Raw genomic sequence first — 18,599 nt, forward strand, 5'->3', positions numbered from 1 at the left:
GATGTGACAGCGGCGCTGTGCCCGGCCGGCAGCAGTCGCGGCAGCGGCACCGCAGCGCCAGGCGCCGCCGCCAGCCCGAGGCGGGCGGAGAGCAGCGGGCCGGAGCAGGGGCGCGGCGAGCCGGCGGGCAGAGCCGGGGGGGCGGCGGCAGCGGGCCGGGCGCGGCGGGAGCCGATGCGGAGCGATCTCGAGCGGGCGGCGGCGGCGGGAGCGGCCATGGCGGGGCCCCGCTGAAGGAAGCGGCGAGGGAGGAGGAGGAGGAGGAGGAGGAGAGGGGAGGAGAGGAGAAATCTCCGCATTCCCTCCCTCCGCGCCCCGTCCCCAGCGCGGACCGCCTCCCCCGTGCATGCCCCGCTGAGGCGGCGGCGGAGGACTTTGGCATCCGGCGCGGCCCCGCCGTTCTCCCTCGCCCCTTTTCTGCTGCGAACAAAGGGGGAGAGCGGGAGGAGGGCAGAGCCCATCTCCGCGGCGCGAGCATGGCGGACCGCAGCCTCGAGAGCGTGTCGCTGCCCCTGGAGGTGCGGGCCCGGCTGGCCGAGCTGGAGCTGGAGCTCTCCGAAGGTAAAGGGGCGGCTCCCCGCGTTCGCCCCGTCCCTGCCCGGCGCCGGGCAGCGGGGGGTTCGGGCGGGTTCGTTCCACCCGGGGGCACCGCGGCGGAGGTGGGAGCGGGAACCGGCGGGGTCCGCGCGGCGGTGCGCGGTCGATCGCGGAAGATGGAAAAAGCCTCGGGGAGGTGCGCGTCCTGCCGAGAGCGGGCGGCTTCACCGGGATGTGCCGTAGGCGGTGGAGCGGGAAGCTGCGCGGCTGCACGAGGGGCTGGCATCGAGTCCGCGCGTCGCGCTCGGCGTGCGTGTGTCGGTTGTAACGAAACGCTCCGCGATAAGGTCATCTTTAAACGTAACGTTGGGAAGAACCGAGATTATATATATCATAACATTCTTGCATTTATTTCTCGTACCGCTCGTGGCGGTGGCTCTCGGTGCGGCTTGCTGGGCCCGCAGCCCCCAGCCCGGCCCCGTGTGCAGCCCCCGAGCGCCGCACCGAGCCGTGGGTGCTCTGCCTTGTAATAAAAAGGACAGATAACAACGCTGATCCGCACCAACGGGCTGCAGCTCCTCGCCGCGGGTCCCTCACCAGCGGCTGGGAGCGCTGGATGCGTGCTGCCGCTTTCCTGTTGCCCGGCTCTGTAACGGTTTGTGAGGGCTGCCTGCCAGCGGTGTGCCCAGGCCCGTTCCATCGGCGGGGAGGAGCTGGAGTTGACATTGTGCTTTCCCGTAACGCTTTGAGGGCGAAGAGGAGAGCGAGCTGCTGAGCTGCTTGGGGCTCTGCTTCTCTGTTTCCATCCCCCTGCTCCCTTCCTCCAAAGGGTGCCCTGAAAACCCGACGTAAGAGAAGCAAACGGCCGTGTGGCCTTGTGTGGGGTGCTGCCCTGTCTGTGCCGTTAGCTGGGAGGGAGGGCTGCCCAGACCTCGTGTCTGACGCTTGCTTTATGCTTTTTGGTGTGGGGTATATTATTGACTACATGCCAGATAATAAAACCAAGAAGACCAAAACCAAACCGACTTAAATCAGTCAGAGGTTTGTTCATTCCATGTGCTGAAGTTGTGATACGGTTTCATGGTGCAGTTTCTGCTGCTGCAAGTGTAGTCCAGAAAGGCTCTGAGGAAGTGGGATGTGGTTGGACATCTGTATCTGCGCTGCTTGAGCTTCCCTGGAGCTGGAACGAGTTCACCCCTCTCTCTGTGACGGTGTCTTTCCCTCTGTGCCACCAGTGCTGCATCCAGGGGACAGCCCAGCTCGTTCCCTCTGCCTGCGACAGCCCAAAGCAGGAGTGGTTGATGTATGGATGGGGTACAGGAAGAGCTGGAGTCCCCACTTCGCACCTTTCCCCCAGGTTGCTCTTGGTATGCTCTGAGATCAGTGCGTAACAGTGCTCTGTGCCTGAGGAGATTCTCCCGTTGTTTGAAGCATCGAACTTTAGGCACAGGTGTTGCAAATTGTAGCCTGTTCCCCCAAACAGTGACTACACGTAGTAGGTTCAGTACTGTTATTGTTTGCTGTGGAGAACTGGCCATAGTCTGGCCATACTAACCCAGAGTTAAGTGGTTTTCAAGGTTTCTTTATGCATTTTTAGACTCTGAATGTCCAGCCCCTTATACCAGTGTGAGACCTCCTGCTGGTGTCAGAGGTGCACATAGAGTGTGAGATGCTCCAGCGTGTGCAGAAATGTCCCCAGGACAGAGGCTTAATGTGCGTGGCGCTCCTGGTGTGTTTGGGTGTCCCTGCTGCCTTCTCAAGTCAGGGAGTGGTTGTAGGGAGCACGCAGGTGACCACGCACTGAGCTGAGCCACGTGCTGGGGCCTCACTGATTGCTCTGGGACTGATGTGACTGCCTTCAGCTATGTTCCCTTTTAGAGTGCTTTCCTGAATCAAATGTGCCAGGAACGCGTACCTCAAATGCTGAATGCCTGAAGTGGTGTGTTGTATTTTGTGTGGCCATAAGTGTTGCAGATGTTACAGCTGTCACTTGTACCAAAACAACTTGGCTCTTGAGTGCCAAAAAACTTTTATGGGCAGAGGTGACTCAGAAGCGGCTTCTGAAGGAAAGTTGCCTTGTGAAAGAGAGAGGGGAGTAGTAGCTGGGTTATTGCAGCACAGCCTGGTGGCCAGGAGCTCAGGCTGTCTCCTGTTGAGGTCCTGTAGCTGCCCTGTGCCATGCTGGGCCACTTGCATGGTGGGCACTTTGCAGATGCTGAAATTGCAGCCTTTGTCATCAGTCATAACGCATACAAATCCAACCATGGTGTTTTTTTCCCTTGTAGCCAAATTCTGGTTTCCTTGCTCAGTTGTGTGCAGAGCCTCGCAGCAGTGATGCTGTCAGCAAAAGCTCATGTGGTGGCTGCTTGATAGGTAGCATGTGCTTTTTAGAGATAGGGCAAAGTGCCTTTTTTGAGAGCGTTTAGGCATTTCTGTGCTGCTCATTGGTTTGGAGAGGAGTTTGTCTGAAAGGTGTTTACTTTGTGTTCTGCTGAAATGGTTTCTGTGGCACTTCTAACCCGTTGGTTATTGTGGGCAAGCCGCATGCCTTTTACCTCCCTTTTGTTGTGGTCTGAATGTGCTTTTTTGTTTCAAACATAGCTATTTAAAATGTACTATGGATGCAAATTAGGATAACCATTTTAGATTTCGTTTCTGTGATTTAGACGCTGAAGATCAGTTAGAGTCAGAAATGCTTTCCAGTGTCCTCAGAGCGTGTGTGCCTGCAGCCTCCTCCGTGTGGGAGAGTGAATTATGTCGGTAGCCTGGCACTTTGATGAGTGCTGAAAATGGCTTTCAAGTTTATGTGTTGGTATGTAATTTTATGTTCAGCTTCAGGCAGCAATAGTACACTTCTTTATGGTGTTTTCACTTCGTTTTGGGAGGGGAAAGTGCCTCTGTGTTTATCAAAACGTAGAGATGAAGCAGCACTTGAAATTGTTTAAGAGTATTAGAAGTAAATTGTGGAATCTTCCTCATCCAGCCCGATATTCTGAAGAGATTTGTTTTGCTGTGTGTGACTGAGTGTGTCTAAAGCTGGCATGTTGCATACGTGGTTTTTGACACTCTAGTAGTTTCCACTGAGTGTTGCGATGCTTGCACTGCTCCAAACTGCAGCCTTCCTAGGCTGATGCAATCAGCATGTCACTCTGCAGTCGTCGTTCTTTAGAATTTTACGAGGCTTTAGTTTTCTAACTATGTATAAAATTGTACTGGATGGAAATAGATGAATCATCTTGGTTTTTTGGAATAGCTTGGGGGTTGTTAACTGAAGAACTCATTTAATAATACCAGAAGTCTTAAAATATGTTGTACTTTTTTTTTTTAAGTTATTCAACAGCCCCTCCATTCTTAAAAATTCTTAAGAATTTTTTTCAAAAGCCCCTGAAATACTTTCCTCATTTTCCCCTCAATTTAAGGATACACGGGGTTATATTGCCCTTCCAATTACATCCTGAGGAAAAACTAATTGGGAAAAGATGCACTGTATTTCTTCCAGCATTTTATCCGAGTGTCAGATAAAGTAGCTGAAACAGTTAAAAGAACCACAGGCACTACATGGAAAATGTGAAAAACATCCTGTTCTGAGCTGTTCTACCCATATTCCATGCTATACGTCCAGTCTTATTTCATTTCAAATGCACAAGGCATAGGAGATTTTGTTAAGTTTGAGCCCTTCCTCAAAGAGTACTTTCAAAACATATCAGCAGATCTTTAATGCATGGTTTCTTACTCCCAAAGGTTCTGGACATGAACTCAGCTAATTAATTTGGTCCTCAGCTTCCCTTATATCTGCTGGATTGATTACATGCGTTGGTATTGTTTGGGTTGATTGGGTGGTTGACTGGTCAGGTTTAACGTATATAGTTAGAAGTTGTTTCTTCTGTTGGCGTCTGTGACTATGCAGTGCCTCCTTCTGATGGAGCAATTGGAGCCCCTGCCCTGCAGAGTGATGCTGTCAGCAGGAAGATATGGTTGGCAGCCTCTTGTGTGGAGAGCAAACCTGGCAATCTGCACATCTGGATGTGGTCACTGGATCAGGGCAGGAGAACTGCAGTTTTCTCCTATAGATGTTATTTCTGCTGATTCTTCACCCACTGAGAGGTTTCCATGTGTGAAAATGTCACTAACTGACACCGCTCTGTGATTTGGGACACAAAGTCATCCTTTCGATTCATTGCTTGAGAGACAGCGCCTGCTCAGCAAGGCAGTATAACCTGTGCAGGGACAGTGCTCGCACTTTCTGGGTTTGTGTGAGAAGTGAGCTAAGGAATTCAATACTCACAGTTACTTATTGTTGGTTTCTTGAGTTGTTAGGATGCAGTTGGCTCATGTTTTCAGTTCAGTCAGACGGGACTAAATTACTCAAAAGGCATAAGGTTGAAATCCTCACATACTAGACCTAAGGCTTTACGAAAATATACCAATTACCATGAGAATTATGATAAAATCAGGAGTGATAGCAACAGGAGCTTTCCTTTCCCTGTAAGAGGAAGCTCCTCTCGTCAGCTGTTTTGTTTCTTGGATGGTGCTCGTGTATGAGAGGGAGAGTTCCTTGATTATTTTAAAAACAGATTAAATTCACTCGTGAGTTAATACTGATTTGCATTTAAAGGCGCTGGCATTTGAAGTCTGTCTTTTTTTTTAATCTACCCACTTCATTTTACCTAAGGGCTTTTAATGGATACTGTTGTGTCAAAAGGATTTGCTGTCACTCATTCAGTTGAAGCACATTGTAGTGCTTGTAAAATAGACTATGCAAATCTCCAGGATGTTCCCAGAACAGCTGTCCCGAAGGCATGCTGTAAGTATACCTTTATTGCAAGCTGATGTTGAGCAGCATTGATGCCCAAGGGTTACACTTAATAGATGCTTCGAATGATCTTTACTGCATTACGCAACAGACGTACTTGAACAACTTTTTCCAAGGATGTGTGAAAATTGCCAGTGGGGTGTCAGTTTTATAGGCAAAACAGTCAGTAAGCAATGCATTTACAACAGGAACATGCGTAATAAGGAGCTTCAGGGAGTGTCTCTGGTGGTGCTGCACAGTGCAGAAAGCAGACGCCTCGTGCTGCTTCTCCTTGCCAAAGCAACAACCCAGTGTGCATCTGATTGTTAGTCACCGTGCTGTTCTTCTCTAGGAGGATATTGACCTGCCTGTTGTTCCGTCGTAGGGGGAATGCTGTCATTTTGATTTGAATAGTCTTTATTCTAGCAAGCCAGGTATTCTTCCCTATTGAAAAAAATTCAGGTTTGGCATACGTCTTTCCTTTGTGTTCAGTTTTTCTCAGGACAAAATATTTTCCTGGTGTCCAAAAGGCAGATATAATGAATTAATTTGTGATGAAGGATTTGGGTTGGGAGAGGAGAGCAGCAGAAAGATCGATGTTCCTCTAAAGGGGCATCAATAGACTTATTTCAGTTTCATAGCTTGGAATGGATGTTTGTGGTGTGATACAGAGAATCCTAAATGTAGCTCTTCTATACTTAAAAATGCACTGACTGCATTTTAATTTTTTAAGAGGCTATTTGTATAAAGCATCACGCAGGACATATAATTTTTTTAAAAGAACTGCTTTAATTCCCCAGCAACTGTCAGGCACGATGACTCACTGCAGTGCAAGAATTCACCACAGCACAGAACAGATTTGACACAAACTCTTAATCCATTTAAAATTATGCATGTATTCCCAACCTTCCCAGTGGGTGAGCTTCATTTTTGGCTGAGTCCTGATGATCCCATTCTGCCTTTTCTCCACCCCCACCTCCTTTTTCTCTTTCTTCTTGAGATCCCACCTGCATCCAGCGGTCACCAGGCTGCGAGGTTGGGTGCAGTGGTGTTTCCATGGCTTTTAGCAGCATTTCCAGAGCGGTTGAGGGTGGCCACTCTTTCTCTCTTTGATCCTGGTGCCAGTGTGTTCCAAAGCATGTTTGCTCTCTGCAGTTATTTGTGGTCTTTCCTTGGATTGCTGAAGTGAGCATTAAAAAAACTGGAATTGTTTTCATGTAGCTCCACTTGATGGAATCACTTGTTTTGGGCCCGTATAAATTAATTGATTTTTTTTTTTTTCAGTAACATTAGCTAGGGTTTCTAATTGCTAGTATTATTTATCCCTAGGGTTAAATATAACTGTAAAACAAGCATAAAGCATAATGGTGATGTTCTTCTGCAGTAAAGAATACTGGGAATACTGAAACCAGATCAGCTTGAGCTAGAGATGTTGGGAAGACCACGGCCATGCTCTGGTTGGAGGCTGTGACTGCAGGTGAGGGAGCCACGTGCCTCAGCAGAGCAGCCTGTGCGTGGGGCCTGAGGGAAGGACAGCATCCATGCTGCTTGGTGTAGTGCCTTGGCTGAGCATTGGATCCATTGCTGTTCTTGTGCACTTTGATAGACATGGCAGTCTGTTTGACATCTCAGCTGCAATGTTTGGAGCTCTTTAAGTGCCGGTGTGTATATAATTGTCACAGTGTTTTACAGCAGGAGCTAACGTTGAAGAGTAAAATGATGTCTTGTCTCAGTGGCCTCTTTTTGAGAATATCGTTTGTTAAATGGCTGGATGAATGAGAGAAGCAATGCTTACAAAGGATCTTGATAACTTGAATGGGAAGGAGGTATCTGCTGTGACTTTTGGAGGTGTGAAAGTACTGCTTGCTTCATGAAGGCTGAACTAGACCATTAGTAGGTCAGCTTTTAGGGTGTTTGACACAGTGCCTTCTCTTACTTACATGGATGGATCTATGGGAATGGTGGAAGTTGAGGACAAGAAGGGATTCTTCAAGTTATTTTTTTTTTTTTTTGTATGGGAACTAGAAGTGGGTATTAAGTCTTGTGTTTGACAGGAAGCCATACCTCCGACTGACCAGAAGGTCTGTCATTTCTATCTTCATTTTAATCTAGGCTTGATATATAAATCTATATACATATATCTGGTCTATAGGAGCTGTTCAGAAGCCAGGCAAATGTTTCATAACTGTGACAAATGCTGAAGTGTTGGTACTGAAGCCTGGTGTCTCACTGGCAGGCTGCTGCTTGAAAGTCTGCCTAGTAAAGGTTTTAAGGTTTTTGGTTGACTTAGAGACCTGAGCAAAGAGTACTGATGGTCTTTTGCCTGCTGTGTGGATATCTGTGTGCCCGTAAACATCCAGGCAAGATAAAGAGGCTCTGGCAGAAGTCTTGTCACACAGCCGGCCATGGAGGCACTCCAGAGCTGGACCATCCGCTTTGTGTGGCCCCTCTGGATGAAAAATGGCATGAGCAGGATGGCTGCAAGATACTATTGCCATTTAATGGAAAAATAGACTCAGTTGATGATTGGCATCCCAGTAGAATTTTGCAAGCCTTATCTCTCCCAATCCTTGTTGAAAGAAATGTTACTCAAATGCAAAAACAAATAAAATGGCATGGTGGTGATGTGAATGGCTTTGCTTGGTTGAAAAATCTTAAAATGGAAATTGCATTTCCAGTGCTCAGTACTTTGACAGATGCCTGAGGATGAACAAGCGGCAGTTAAATAATGAAATGGCAAAATGCAGAAATGACCCAATCCTTTCCTTAATGAAATGGCAAACCCTGCTGCTGATTTCTCAAGAAAAAGTGCCAGTTTGATTTGCTGTATGTGTTTAGTCCAAAAAAATGAAGGCATCGTTGTTGAGGTGGTAAATTTTTGTTTCTAAGTGTTGTGAAATGGTGTCTGGGGGAGGAAAGCTGAAAAAAGTATTGTTGGACTGCAGAGTGGTTTTTACTTCTAAAAGGGCAAATTAATAGATTTAATTGGATCTACTTCTAATCAGCTCCATGTTGTAATGGAGAAAGTTGGTTTGTTGTGTGGAGAAATAGCAGTGGGTATAGCAGAAATTAAATTTTCTGATCCATTTTTTTTAAAAGATGAAAAACTGTCTTGCCATCTGTATTCATAAATATTATACTGCTAATGCAATTGAACATTCCAGTCCCACGGTTCCATTTGTGTTTCTTACTCTGACTTTGGTGGTATAAGCATTCATATCACAGAATACTTTGGGAATTTGATAGAACAGTCAAGAAGAGGAGGACAGAGAGGAGTGAAGGAGTCCTAATGAGCCTTGGTAACCACGAGAAAGCTGGAGAGTTTATTTGGGTTATTTGACAAATCTTGTGTTGGGGAAGGAGGAGTATTTCCTGAATACTCAATTTCTGAATACTGAATACAATGAAAAGCTGTTTATGTTAGCAGTTGAGGACATGAGAAGAACCAACTCCTGGGAAAGGAAATTAGACAAATTCAGATCGGAGATAAGACGAAATATTGGTAGGGCTAGATAAACACTGAAACACTTAGATATAAAAGAAGACTCAATGGCTTTCAAAAAAAAGTGCACTTGATAGTACGCTTGGTAGAAGGCTCCTTTCTGAGGAATACTGAGTGTAAGAAGTACGTGCATGTAGGTAGATGCCTCAACCACTGAATCTACTCTACTCTACTGCCAGAAATGCGGCACGATTTGTACTTCCATAATGCCATTGTATGGAAGTTTAGTCCAGTATAATGAACTATGATTTCCTGGTAACTTGAAAGAGCACTGCAGCACTCGAGAATTTCAGGTTTCGTATGCATTCAGTAGTGAAGATTTGACATTTACTTGCAGTAGTAATTTTAAAAAATCAATATTGAGCACCGTAGAGATGTAAATACCTCACAGTTTGAGAGGGTCTCACATATAGTCACTATATGTATTGTATTAATACTTGTGTGGTGTTACTGTATTAGTACTTGCCTCCACACAGACTACTTACATACTCTTCTTGTAGCTCAGGTGACTTCTGTATCGGCATGAAATGGCAGAACAATAACATTTTAAAAGGTCCCTAAATACTTACTATATACAGCTTAATCATTGGCTTTTATGTAAAAGTATTGTACTTCTTAATAATTTGGATAAAGAATGAGAAAGCAGTCAAGTCATCTGAAGATTAACCTCTCATGCATCCTGTTCCCTCATGGTTCAGGGAGGTGAAGCATGTACTCAGCAATGGAATGAGTTGGGACAACACAGCTGGTGTATTGTTTTCCTGGTTTAGCATGTATTTAGCTTAAGCTTTCATACCATCTTGGTGTGCTGGAAGCTTATGTGTCTTTGTGCTGCCCTTAGAAGATCGCTGAAAACAGTTTGTTCATTCAGAGTTTCCCAAGGCAAGTCTGTTTGACATCCAGAGGCCTTCCCTTCTGGAGCACGGTGAAAGAGGAGGGCAGTTCCCTCCCTCTAAGCAATACAGAAGCCTGTATGTAGAAGGAATACTTCTCTGTCTGTGTAGGAGAAGGAAGACATTTCCTACTTAGCCCAAACGCTCTTTTTCTTCTTGAGCACAGTGATGCCTGAGCTGATACTGTCTGCTGGTGGTACTTGGGAGAAGGCTGGTGCTCCTGGCAGGTCTGACAGTTTTCCTCCAGCTCTGGAGGGCAGCCTGCGAGCTGCTTGTTGCTCCACAGAGTGCAGTCACTCTGCAGCCAGTGAGTGATGAAGCCGAGGGGGAAGCCTTCAGCCAGAAACGGGCACAGCAGTGTTAAGCATCCATTACTGGACCGCTAGAGACATTTGGTAGCTTCTGTTAACTTAGTCCGTAACAGTTTTCTCTCTGTAGTACACTTGCAGAACAACTAATACACGAAGGCCGGGCTTCTTTCCTTTGGTGCTGGTTTCTCTGTCCTTCTGGGAGTGCTCTAGGCTGGTTCGTGCATCAGCTCTTTGTGCTTTTTTTGTCCTGGACCTCTGTGCATCTGAGGCATAAAGAATTTCAAACTGAAGTCCTCTTGTTTGCTAATGTTGTTTATTATTCCAAGGTGGTGATCTGGTTTTCCCAACCAGCAGAATGCTTTTTTGTGTATTTTGATAGGAAAGTGTTGTGTCTAACACACATCAAATTGCGTATTTATATTGCTTCCTTTGTGCTTTGACTGTTTGTTACTGTAATTGGTCAGTTCTGGTAGGTAATAAATGCGATTTCAGACTTTCTTTACAAACTGTTCTGCCTGTGGATACACTAGAAATAACTTCAGGACTCATATGCCAACCGATTCCACTAATTTTTTAGTAAAATGAGTATCTAGGACTAAGTTAGGCTGCAGTTGGGAAGAGAGAAGGCAACTCTACTCCACAGTTCCTTTTTTTAACACAAAGAGCTTGTTGATGTGAATTTTCTGTCTTTTTACTCTGTCGTGGATCTTCTGTAACTCAGGTGCCCAAAGAAGTCCCTCCCCAGACTTCTCTGTAGATAAAAGGGAGTTTTGCTAGTGTGGACATTGTGGAAAAGAATAATTTGAAAATGCTGGTTGATAGATGAGATGTGTGTTATTTAAGTAATAAATAAATAATAGAAAAGAAAAGAAGAAAAAAAAAAAAAGGGCTCACAGGGGTACGTTAGGATTAAGAGAAGCATTAAGCAGGTAAGTAACCATTTAAACACCAGAGCATCTGTTTTTCTCCAGACTCTTTGAGAACATTGTATGACAGTTGTTGTGGGTTGATCACTCCTTCATCTCTGCATTCTGCTCCTGAGCCCAGCACGTGGGTAGCGCAGTGCTGCCCAGAGCTGGAGTCATACGAGTTTGTAGTGAGATACAGCAAAGATTACAATAGGAATTACCATCGAGGTCATGTTGTAAGTCTCCCCAGAACAGAAGTATGGCATTAATCAATGTAAAAGCACAACCTTCGTTCCTCGGGGCTTAAATAAGGAGGGAGTTTGAGACCTGCCAAAAGAAATACTTGTATTTATTTTTTCCCTCAGACTGAAGTCCAGTTTACCTAAAAATAAATGGCAAACGATATTGGCATCAGGACTGCACTAGTGGGTGTACTTCCACTTAAAGCTGTGCCTGCAAACACTCAGAAACAATCTGTGATATTTAAGGATCTGTGATCGGGTGTGTGACAGAGGAACAATCTCACAGATACTCCTTGTGTCTTGTCCTTCCTGGTACTAAGAGAACACTGTATTTCAGACAGGGTTCTTACATACATGGAGCAACAGGCAAAACGTACTCCCACTGGGAAAGTACAGACCCCTTAATGACCGGGAAACCAGTCTGTATTTTCAGAAGGTGTTACAATCTCCTGGAAGCTACCGTGATCACAAAAGCTCCTTAGCGCTTCTGGCACTCTGTCAAAGATAGTGCCTGCTCAGTGTTAGCTGCTCCTATGTGACAGGCTTTAATTCTTTCCCTTCACCTCTCTGCACTCTTCCCCACCTTCCACTGTTTTACTGAAATGTGACTTTTGGGGTTTCCCTCCAGAGCAGTCTTGCCCTAGTATTGCAGACCATGGTGGGCCAGCCATCCCCACCCATTGTATTTCAGTTCCATGAGCAAAATTCCCTTGACTGTCTGTCTGTCTGCCAGCCCTCCCAAATAGCGGGCTTTCATGCAAGATCACAGTGCAGATAGTTCATGCGTTGCCCTTTTGCAGTAACCTTTTTTCTGTGTGAAGGAATGCTCATGAGATGTGTCAGATCAAAACTGAAGTCTTCATTCTTAAGTTAATTAAAAACATCTTTGGACTTGGAGTAACAACCTCGTGAACCTGATTGTAATGACACTTGGCTGAAGTACGTGTGTTTTCCTCATCGTGCTCTGTATTTGTTTTTTTGGTTGCTGTTACAACTCTTTAATTCTACTTTGTTTGCTTAGAGCCAGATTAGGATATTTTACATGCAGTCTGAGATATTTATAGAGAAAGGTGCATCTTAAATTTCCTGAAATCTGATCTGGAGTTATGCCATTTATTTTCCATCTAAAAATGCTTTGATAGTATCACCGTGCAGTTTTTTTTTCTCCTTTTTATTCACATGAAACCCACACTAAACAAAAAGACAGTTTATGTAGTATAAAATTATGAAGGAACTATCTGCAAAGAGCCTGCAATGCTTTCTACACAGTAAAAGCCATTTGAGTTGTTCAGGCATCAAGCATGGGTTGGAAACTGTATCTTCAAATCAGCTTTGCATATGCATGAGTACACCTGTTATATAAGCAGCAGCAAGAGCTGAGATTCATCCTGTCCTGTGCCACAGCTAGCAGGGTGAAGAAAACAAGATCATTTGTCACTTTAAGTCTTTTAAATCCAAAATGAAGCCTTACCTCTCTAATAGCCTAACACCAGAGAAAGATTCCGTTTGTGTTCAGCAGGGCTGTATTCATGTGACTGTCAGCGGCTGAGTTACTGCTCCGAGTTCTATATAAAGATTCCTGCTTCTGCCCTGCCCAGCACTGCTGTTTAGCACGATGTGCCACATGGAGCATGGCTGTTAACCATCTCTGAAATGCTGAAGTGTATCTTCTTTCACATGTTCATATGAAAAAGTAGAGACAAAGGGCCTTCTACGTGGCTTGTATTAACTTCCTAGTTATTGGACTCAGTGCCAGCTGAGGCTGAGTCATGTTACTTGCATGTGTTTTCAGGCATGGCCTATATTAGGGGAAGAACTGGGAGCTGTATAATTGCTATATCCCACACCTCTTCTCTGTTCAGTGCAAGCATTTTGCTCAGTTGAGACTTCTGTGCTCATGTGAGTTCCCGCAGAATGCAGCTCCCTGGGTAGCCCAGCTTGTGGCAGGAGCACTGAGGCTGGCTTCTGAAAGCCCTGTGCAGTGTCTGTGCTGCTTTGCTGTTTGTGGGTGGATCAGGTGGATCATTCCGTTGATGCCTAGATATAAAAGTAAGCAAACACAGAAACTCCAAAAGAACCAACAGTTTTATTTATTTATTTATTTATTTTCTTGTGGAAGTTTCTTTTTTTAGCTTTTTAAAGTTGGATCGATTCAGCAATTTCCTGCATAGTGCAGCTCAGTAAACACATCCTACTGAGAACAACAGTGTGAGCAGCATGGATGGAGGAAGGGATGGATGCATTGGGAAGGCATGTGGAAAAATCCCAATCCTGTTTTGCTGCTGAATAAAATATTCCATGTACCTATACTGTCTGAACAGAAGAAAACCTGTTTTACTGTGCGAGTGCTGCAGCAGTGGTGCAGACTGCCCACGGGCTGTAGGGTCCCCTGCTGAGAAGTGTCCCACAGCCACGTGGAGGTAAGTGGCACCCTGCACTCAGTGCTCCTGCTGGGGCAGAGTGGGACAGATGGGCCCAGAGCTCCCTGCCAACCTCAGCCGTTCTGTGATACACCTCCAACATTCTCACCTTTCAGTGATTCGCCCTTCCTTTTACTTCTCTCCAGGATGTCACACGGTGTGTGTTTCTCTCGGTGACGTTGTAAGCCTTTTCCATGCTGGTTTGTGCCTCCTCCTTGGTAGCTCCTCAGCTGAGATCCTGTGTGGCACCGAATTCACCACATTTCTAAATTTCAATTATAATTATGCTGCGCACACAATAATAGTCAACCAAAGTGCATTGTGACAGGAGAAGCACAACACTTTGAATGGAGATTGGATTTTGAAGCCATTTCTCTTAAAGTTACTGTTACCACCAAGCTTGATCATGGTGGTAAATTTACATCTTATGTAAATGCTCTGGAATTGAAGCGTGGGTAAGGCTGCTTGTGATGATTTTAATAGTGTCATTATCTTCATCAGGTGTGTGACTGTCAGTGGAATGATTCCTGTATGAGTGCTTACCTGTATGAGTGAAGTGTATGTTTCCTTATATCTCTGGAAAAATAGTTCTTTTGGTTCTTTCTGGGTCAGGAAGAACACACAGATCTCAATGGCTTTGAAAAGCAGTTTGCTTGATTACTTATTAATGCCAATTTTAGGTTAGAAGATATCTTGAGTGGTGGTGAGATCATTTATCATTTTTATTGAAACTTGTATTGAGAGTCGCTTGCAGCTGGAATCGTGATGTTAAATATTGCTTCTTTTTTTAAGCCAGCAATGCAGTTGTTCATTCTCCATTCCAAGCAGGAATGCAGTCTTCAGATACTTTGGTACTGTGGGAGCAGCACAAGGAGTTGTCTGCTGTGAGCTGTGAGGTGGCTGCAGTCCTCCCTCAGCTGGGTGTTGGTCCTCGTGCTGCTAGCTCTTCCCCAGCCTCCAGGTTTCTCTTCCTCTGTAGAAGGGATGTACAAAGAGAAGGGTGATATTTTTGGGCTGTGAACACAGCTTTTAAATATGAGAGAGCTTCCATATCCACATTGTCTCCTGACTATTCAGTGAGCAGCTGGACATAGCTTTTGCAAAAGGAAGTTATGCAGGGTATGGTCCCGATTCAGCAAAGCATTTTAAGCATGTGCTTTAGTCTCACTGATGCTGACGGTTTAACTTAAACCCAACTCACAGATGGAATGAGCATCTCTGTCTTGCATGGAAAAAGCAAATCTTTGGCATTTTCACTGCTGGCTTAAAGAACAGAGTCAGTATAAATGAAGAGATCAAGAGTATTTTTTTTTTTTTTTTTTTTTTTTTTTTACAATCGTGTGAAAAGCAAAATGTTGAAGCATTATTAACTGACTTATTATGTATTTAATTATCTATTTTTGGTGATGTTTTGCAATATATTTAGTGTTCTCATGTCATTAGATGGAGTGCAATGGAACTGCTCATATCTGCTTCTTATTTTGTGTATTTATCTATGAGATTTAAGAGATTATGTGTGATGACATTCTTCATGTCTTTGTATATGAAGAGAGGTCCTCAAACTGAGCTTGCTTCCGTACCGTAGCATCTAGAATAGAAGGGTACCCCCCCATTTCTCCCTCCTTTTGGTTATTCTTTTTGGAAGAGGAACTCCTGGTGCAGTACAGGTGAAGCCACGTAACAGAAAGCTGCTGCTGTGTGCTGGGCTGTGTGTGGGCACAGCTCAGTGCAGAGGAGGTCCTGCTGCTGGGCAATGCACACAGGTGGCACAGGAATGCCGTGTGATCCAAGACCTAACATGGGGCTCATGTGAGGCAGTGGAAGTGCTGTGCTGCAGGGCACAGTGGTAACCAAAGGCTCCAGATGAGCAGCAGAGGCACATGTAGTGTCTTGAAATATTTGAGAACCTGCTTTAAAAATCAGGCCAACCAAAGAGGGAGATAATGTGCTTGCATTTCCATAGGGTAGTGAGTGACAGGGCAGTACTGGGTAACTGCTCTGTGGAGGGTGCAGGTGATGTGCTGCGGTGGGCTGCCAGCAGCCATGTGCCATGGAGCGAGTGCAGCCACCTCTGTGGCGCAGAGCAGGTCCTGGTGTGCTGCGTGCCAGCGTGGCCCAGTGGCCGTGAGGAAGTGAGGGGTTACAGCAGTTGGGTTCCCTCCTTAATAGCGGCAGGTCTAGGCACCCCTTCTATGGAAAACGTGTTTAATGTGCTTACAGTCTGTTTCTCTTTACCTTTTATAGCTCCACAGTAGCAGGGCAGGAAGAGTGCAGAAGCAGAGAGGGCAGAAGAAGGCTGGAGCAGTTGTTTTGTTTTTTTTTTTTTTTGTTGGCATTGCCTTAATGCATGTGATTCATAGATCAACTTCTGTAAACACCAGCCAAGGACTAAAATGCCTTTTTCCTGTTTACTCTGTTGGAGTCTGTAACTCAGGTGTGAAAAAACAGATCTAACTGGGCAGCTTTTCAAAGCCATTCTTTCATCTTCCTTTTAGCATCCATCATGTTGTTTTCTTCAGCAAACCTCTCATCTACTCAACTTGGTCTGAAGTATCAGTGTTTTCCTATTGCATTTTGCTTCTTTGATCTGTTTGAAAATACAGTGGCTGCAAGAAGCTACGTCCTGATGTAAAATCTTACTCTGTGTTCCAGCCCTCCACTGTGGTGTTTCATGTGCTCTGAACAGCAGAGCAAATTTCTGGGTTGTTTGTGCAGTGAGAGGAAATGTCTGCAGAGCCTAGTGCAGTGTTCTTGTTTGCACCTGTCCCTGTGATGTAAGGAGGGTGAGAAGTGTCTCTGTGTATGGAATAGCTGATATTTAGGGATAAAACCAGAACTGGGTAAGGCCTGTGTTTTCCATGTAAAAGCTGGTAGCTCAGTTAAATGTGATACATTAGAGAACCTAAAAATTAAGTTGTGGAAACATCTCTTGTGGCAGTGATTTACTTCTGTTGCTATGGAAAGAAGCTGCTTTTTACACTGTAAAACTCGGGTAGTACAACAACGTTATTCCTACCTGCTGTGTGTTTCTCTGTGTAGGTATGTTTAAATAAAAAGGGATGTGTGTATAGAGAAGATGGGGGAAGGAAAAGGCACACAGTGACTCCTCAAGTGAGCAAACTTTCCCACTTAGGGGTATGGTATCTGCAGAAGCAGCTCCGCAGCGATAGGCATGTGCAGGTTACCCACATCCTGAATCACAGACTTCTCTCTTTGTGGATCAGAAGTGTGAGCTCCTTCCCCACCGTGCTTCCAATTCCTGAAATAACTGCTGAGGTCAAGAGGGACACAGGGCAGATGGCTGTCACTAGGAGGCCCTTCGGATTGAGGCAAAATATGGGGGGGTTTCTTGATGTTCAGCCTCACCTGTTTGGCACGAGGCGATAATTTTATTCTGTTTATTCCTTCTTGGTAGTGTTTTGGCTTTTGTGCTGGCTTACACCCTTTCTAATGAATCACCACAGTTTTGTTGCGATACTGACTTGACAAATATCTTTATTCCAGTTACTTTTGTGATCTGTATGTTTCTACTCAGTCCCATGAAGTGAATTACATACCGCTGTTGCTGAATTTACAACATTGTCTTTTGGCTTGTAACAATTAATGGTAATAACCCTTAATACATCAAAATACACAGTGAATAAAGTAAACTTTATTGTGTTTATTGTGAGGCTTATTTTAACGTGTTGTGCCTTTCCAGTTGCAGAGATCCAGTGATCTCAGTAGGGACATTTTGTTACAAAATGCTCTGGCTCTCACTGAACCAAATTTAAAACTGGAGCAAATTCAGACCCATATAATTCGGGGGGGGGGGGGGGGGGGGGGGAGGGAAAAATGAGAGGAAAGTTCAGTTTGGCAGACGAGGACACAGATACTCACAAAGTCTTTGGATGGAAGTAAAAGAGCTTTGAAATCCAAAGCTGGCTCAAAGACATCTCAGCAGCATTAGGCGAAATTGAACTGTTGGGGAGGTGAATGCTGCTCCAAACAAGCCCTTTCCTCTGTCCTTGGGCTATTGCTCAAGCACGTGCTCACACCTCCCTGCCAGGGACAGAAGCAGCGTTGGCTTTTTGGGGCCTGAGCACAGGCAAATGGGCAGCAATGCTGCAGTGTTTTACTGCCTGTAGCAGTGGCTGCACAGACAATTTGCTAACATCCAGGAGCATTTCTTCTGAAATGTCTTCAGGTGAATGTGTGCCCTTCAACTTACGTCTCTGCCAAGACATGTGTAGATGCTCCAGTGTATAAATAATGGTCTATCAGTAGCTCCAGACGTGAGCAGTACTGTTTTGTTTTGTTTTTAAACTGAGATAATTCAGAGGATTGTAGGCTGATAGCTCTTCGGTTTGAGCGCTTCTTTCAGGTCAGAAGAAATCCCCAGTATCTGTGATCACACACAAGGTGTTCCCAGTTACTCCTACCTCAGCTCTAAGATGCTTTGGGTGAACAACAGCACTTGTCAGATGACCATCCTTTCCTGCACTGGGGAAAAACAGTACTGTGTTTCCAGCTTGATGCTACCAGCATCATTTCATCCTCAGGTGATAGATAAGGTCCTTAGATTTAGGAAACCAATGCTGCTTGTGGCTTCTTAAGCAAGTATTAGCTTTGGATGTAAAATGATGTATTATTACGAGGCTGAGGTTAATGTTACATACTGTATTGAAGTTGGACTCCATTATACTTTAAGGGATGGAATCACTACTTTGGGAGCGCTGTGCTACAACTGAAAGCCAAGAGTCAGTACTTTTCTTTCTTTACCGTCTCTTGTAAAAGAGTTTGGGGGCATTTGATTGTGAAGCGTCTTGTGCAAAATTGCCTGCACAGAAATTCCAGGAAGATGTCCACATAGAAAAAATGTGTATTGGAGTATTGTTGCAACATTGGGTAACAGTGGTTTGTATTTATTTTCCTTATGGAAGTGTATAGGTACAAACATAGTTTCATGAGACGTTTTTATTATGGGTTTAAGTCATATTTCAGTTGGTTGGAAC

General features: G+C 45.0%; 1 protein-coding gene across 6 annotated transcripts in view; it reads left to right on the plus strand.

The window, feature by feature from the left end:
- The first annotated feature begins 296 nt into the window (after nt 1-296).
- DIP2C (disco interacting protein 2 homolog C) overlaps nt 297-18,599 on the plus strand; it is a 291,284-nt gene continuing 272,981 nt past the window's right edge. For 4 of the 6 annotated variants that reach the window (XM_042888242.1, XM_042888244.1, XM_042888245.1 and 1 more), the window contains exon 1: nt 297-561. In XM_042888242.1, coding sequence (XP_042744176.1) covers nt 477-561 — 85 coding nt within the window. In that variant the 5' untranslated portion in view covers nt 297-476. The remainder of the gene's footprint in view (nt 562-18,599) is intronic. The other 2 variants (XM_042888246.1, XM_042888247.1) reach the window with 1 other exon arrangement.

This window comes from Lagopus leucura, unplaced genomic scaffold (assembly GCF_019238085.1).
Source record: "Lagopus leucura isolate 7727_CA_CO unplaced genomic scaffold, USGS_WTPT01 Super-Scaffold_100157, whole genome shotgun sequence".
Lineage (NCBI taxonomy): Eukaryota > Metazoa > Chordata > Aves > Galliformes > Phasianidae > Lagopus > Lagopus leucura.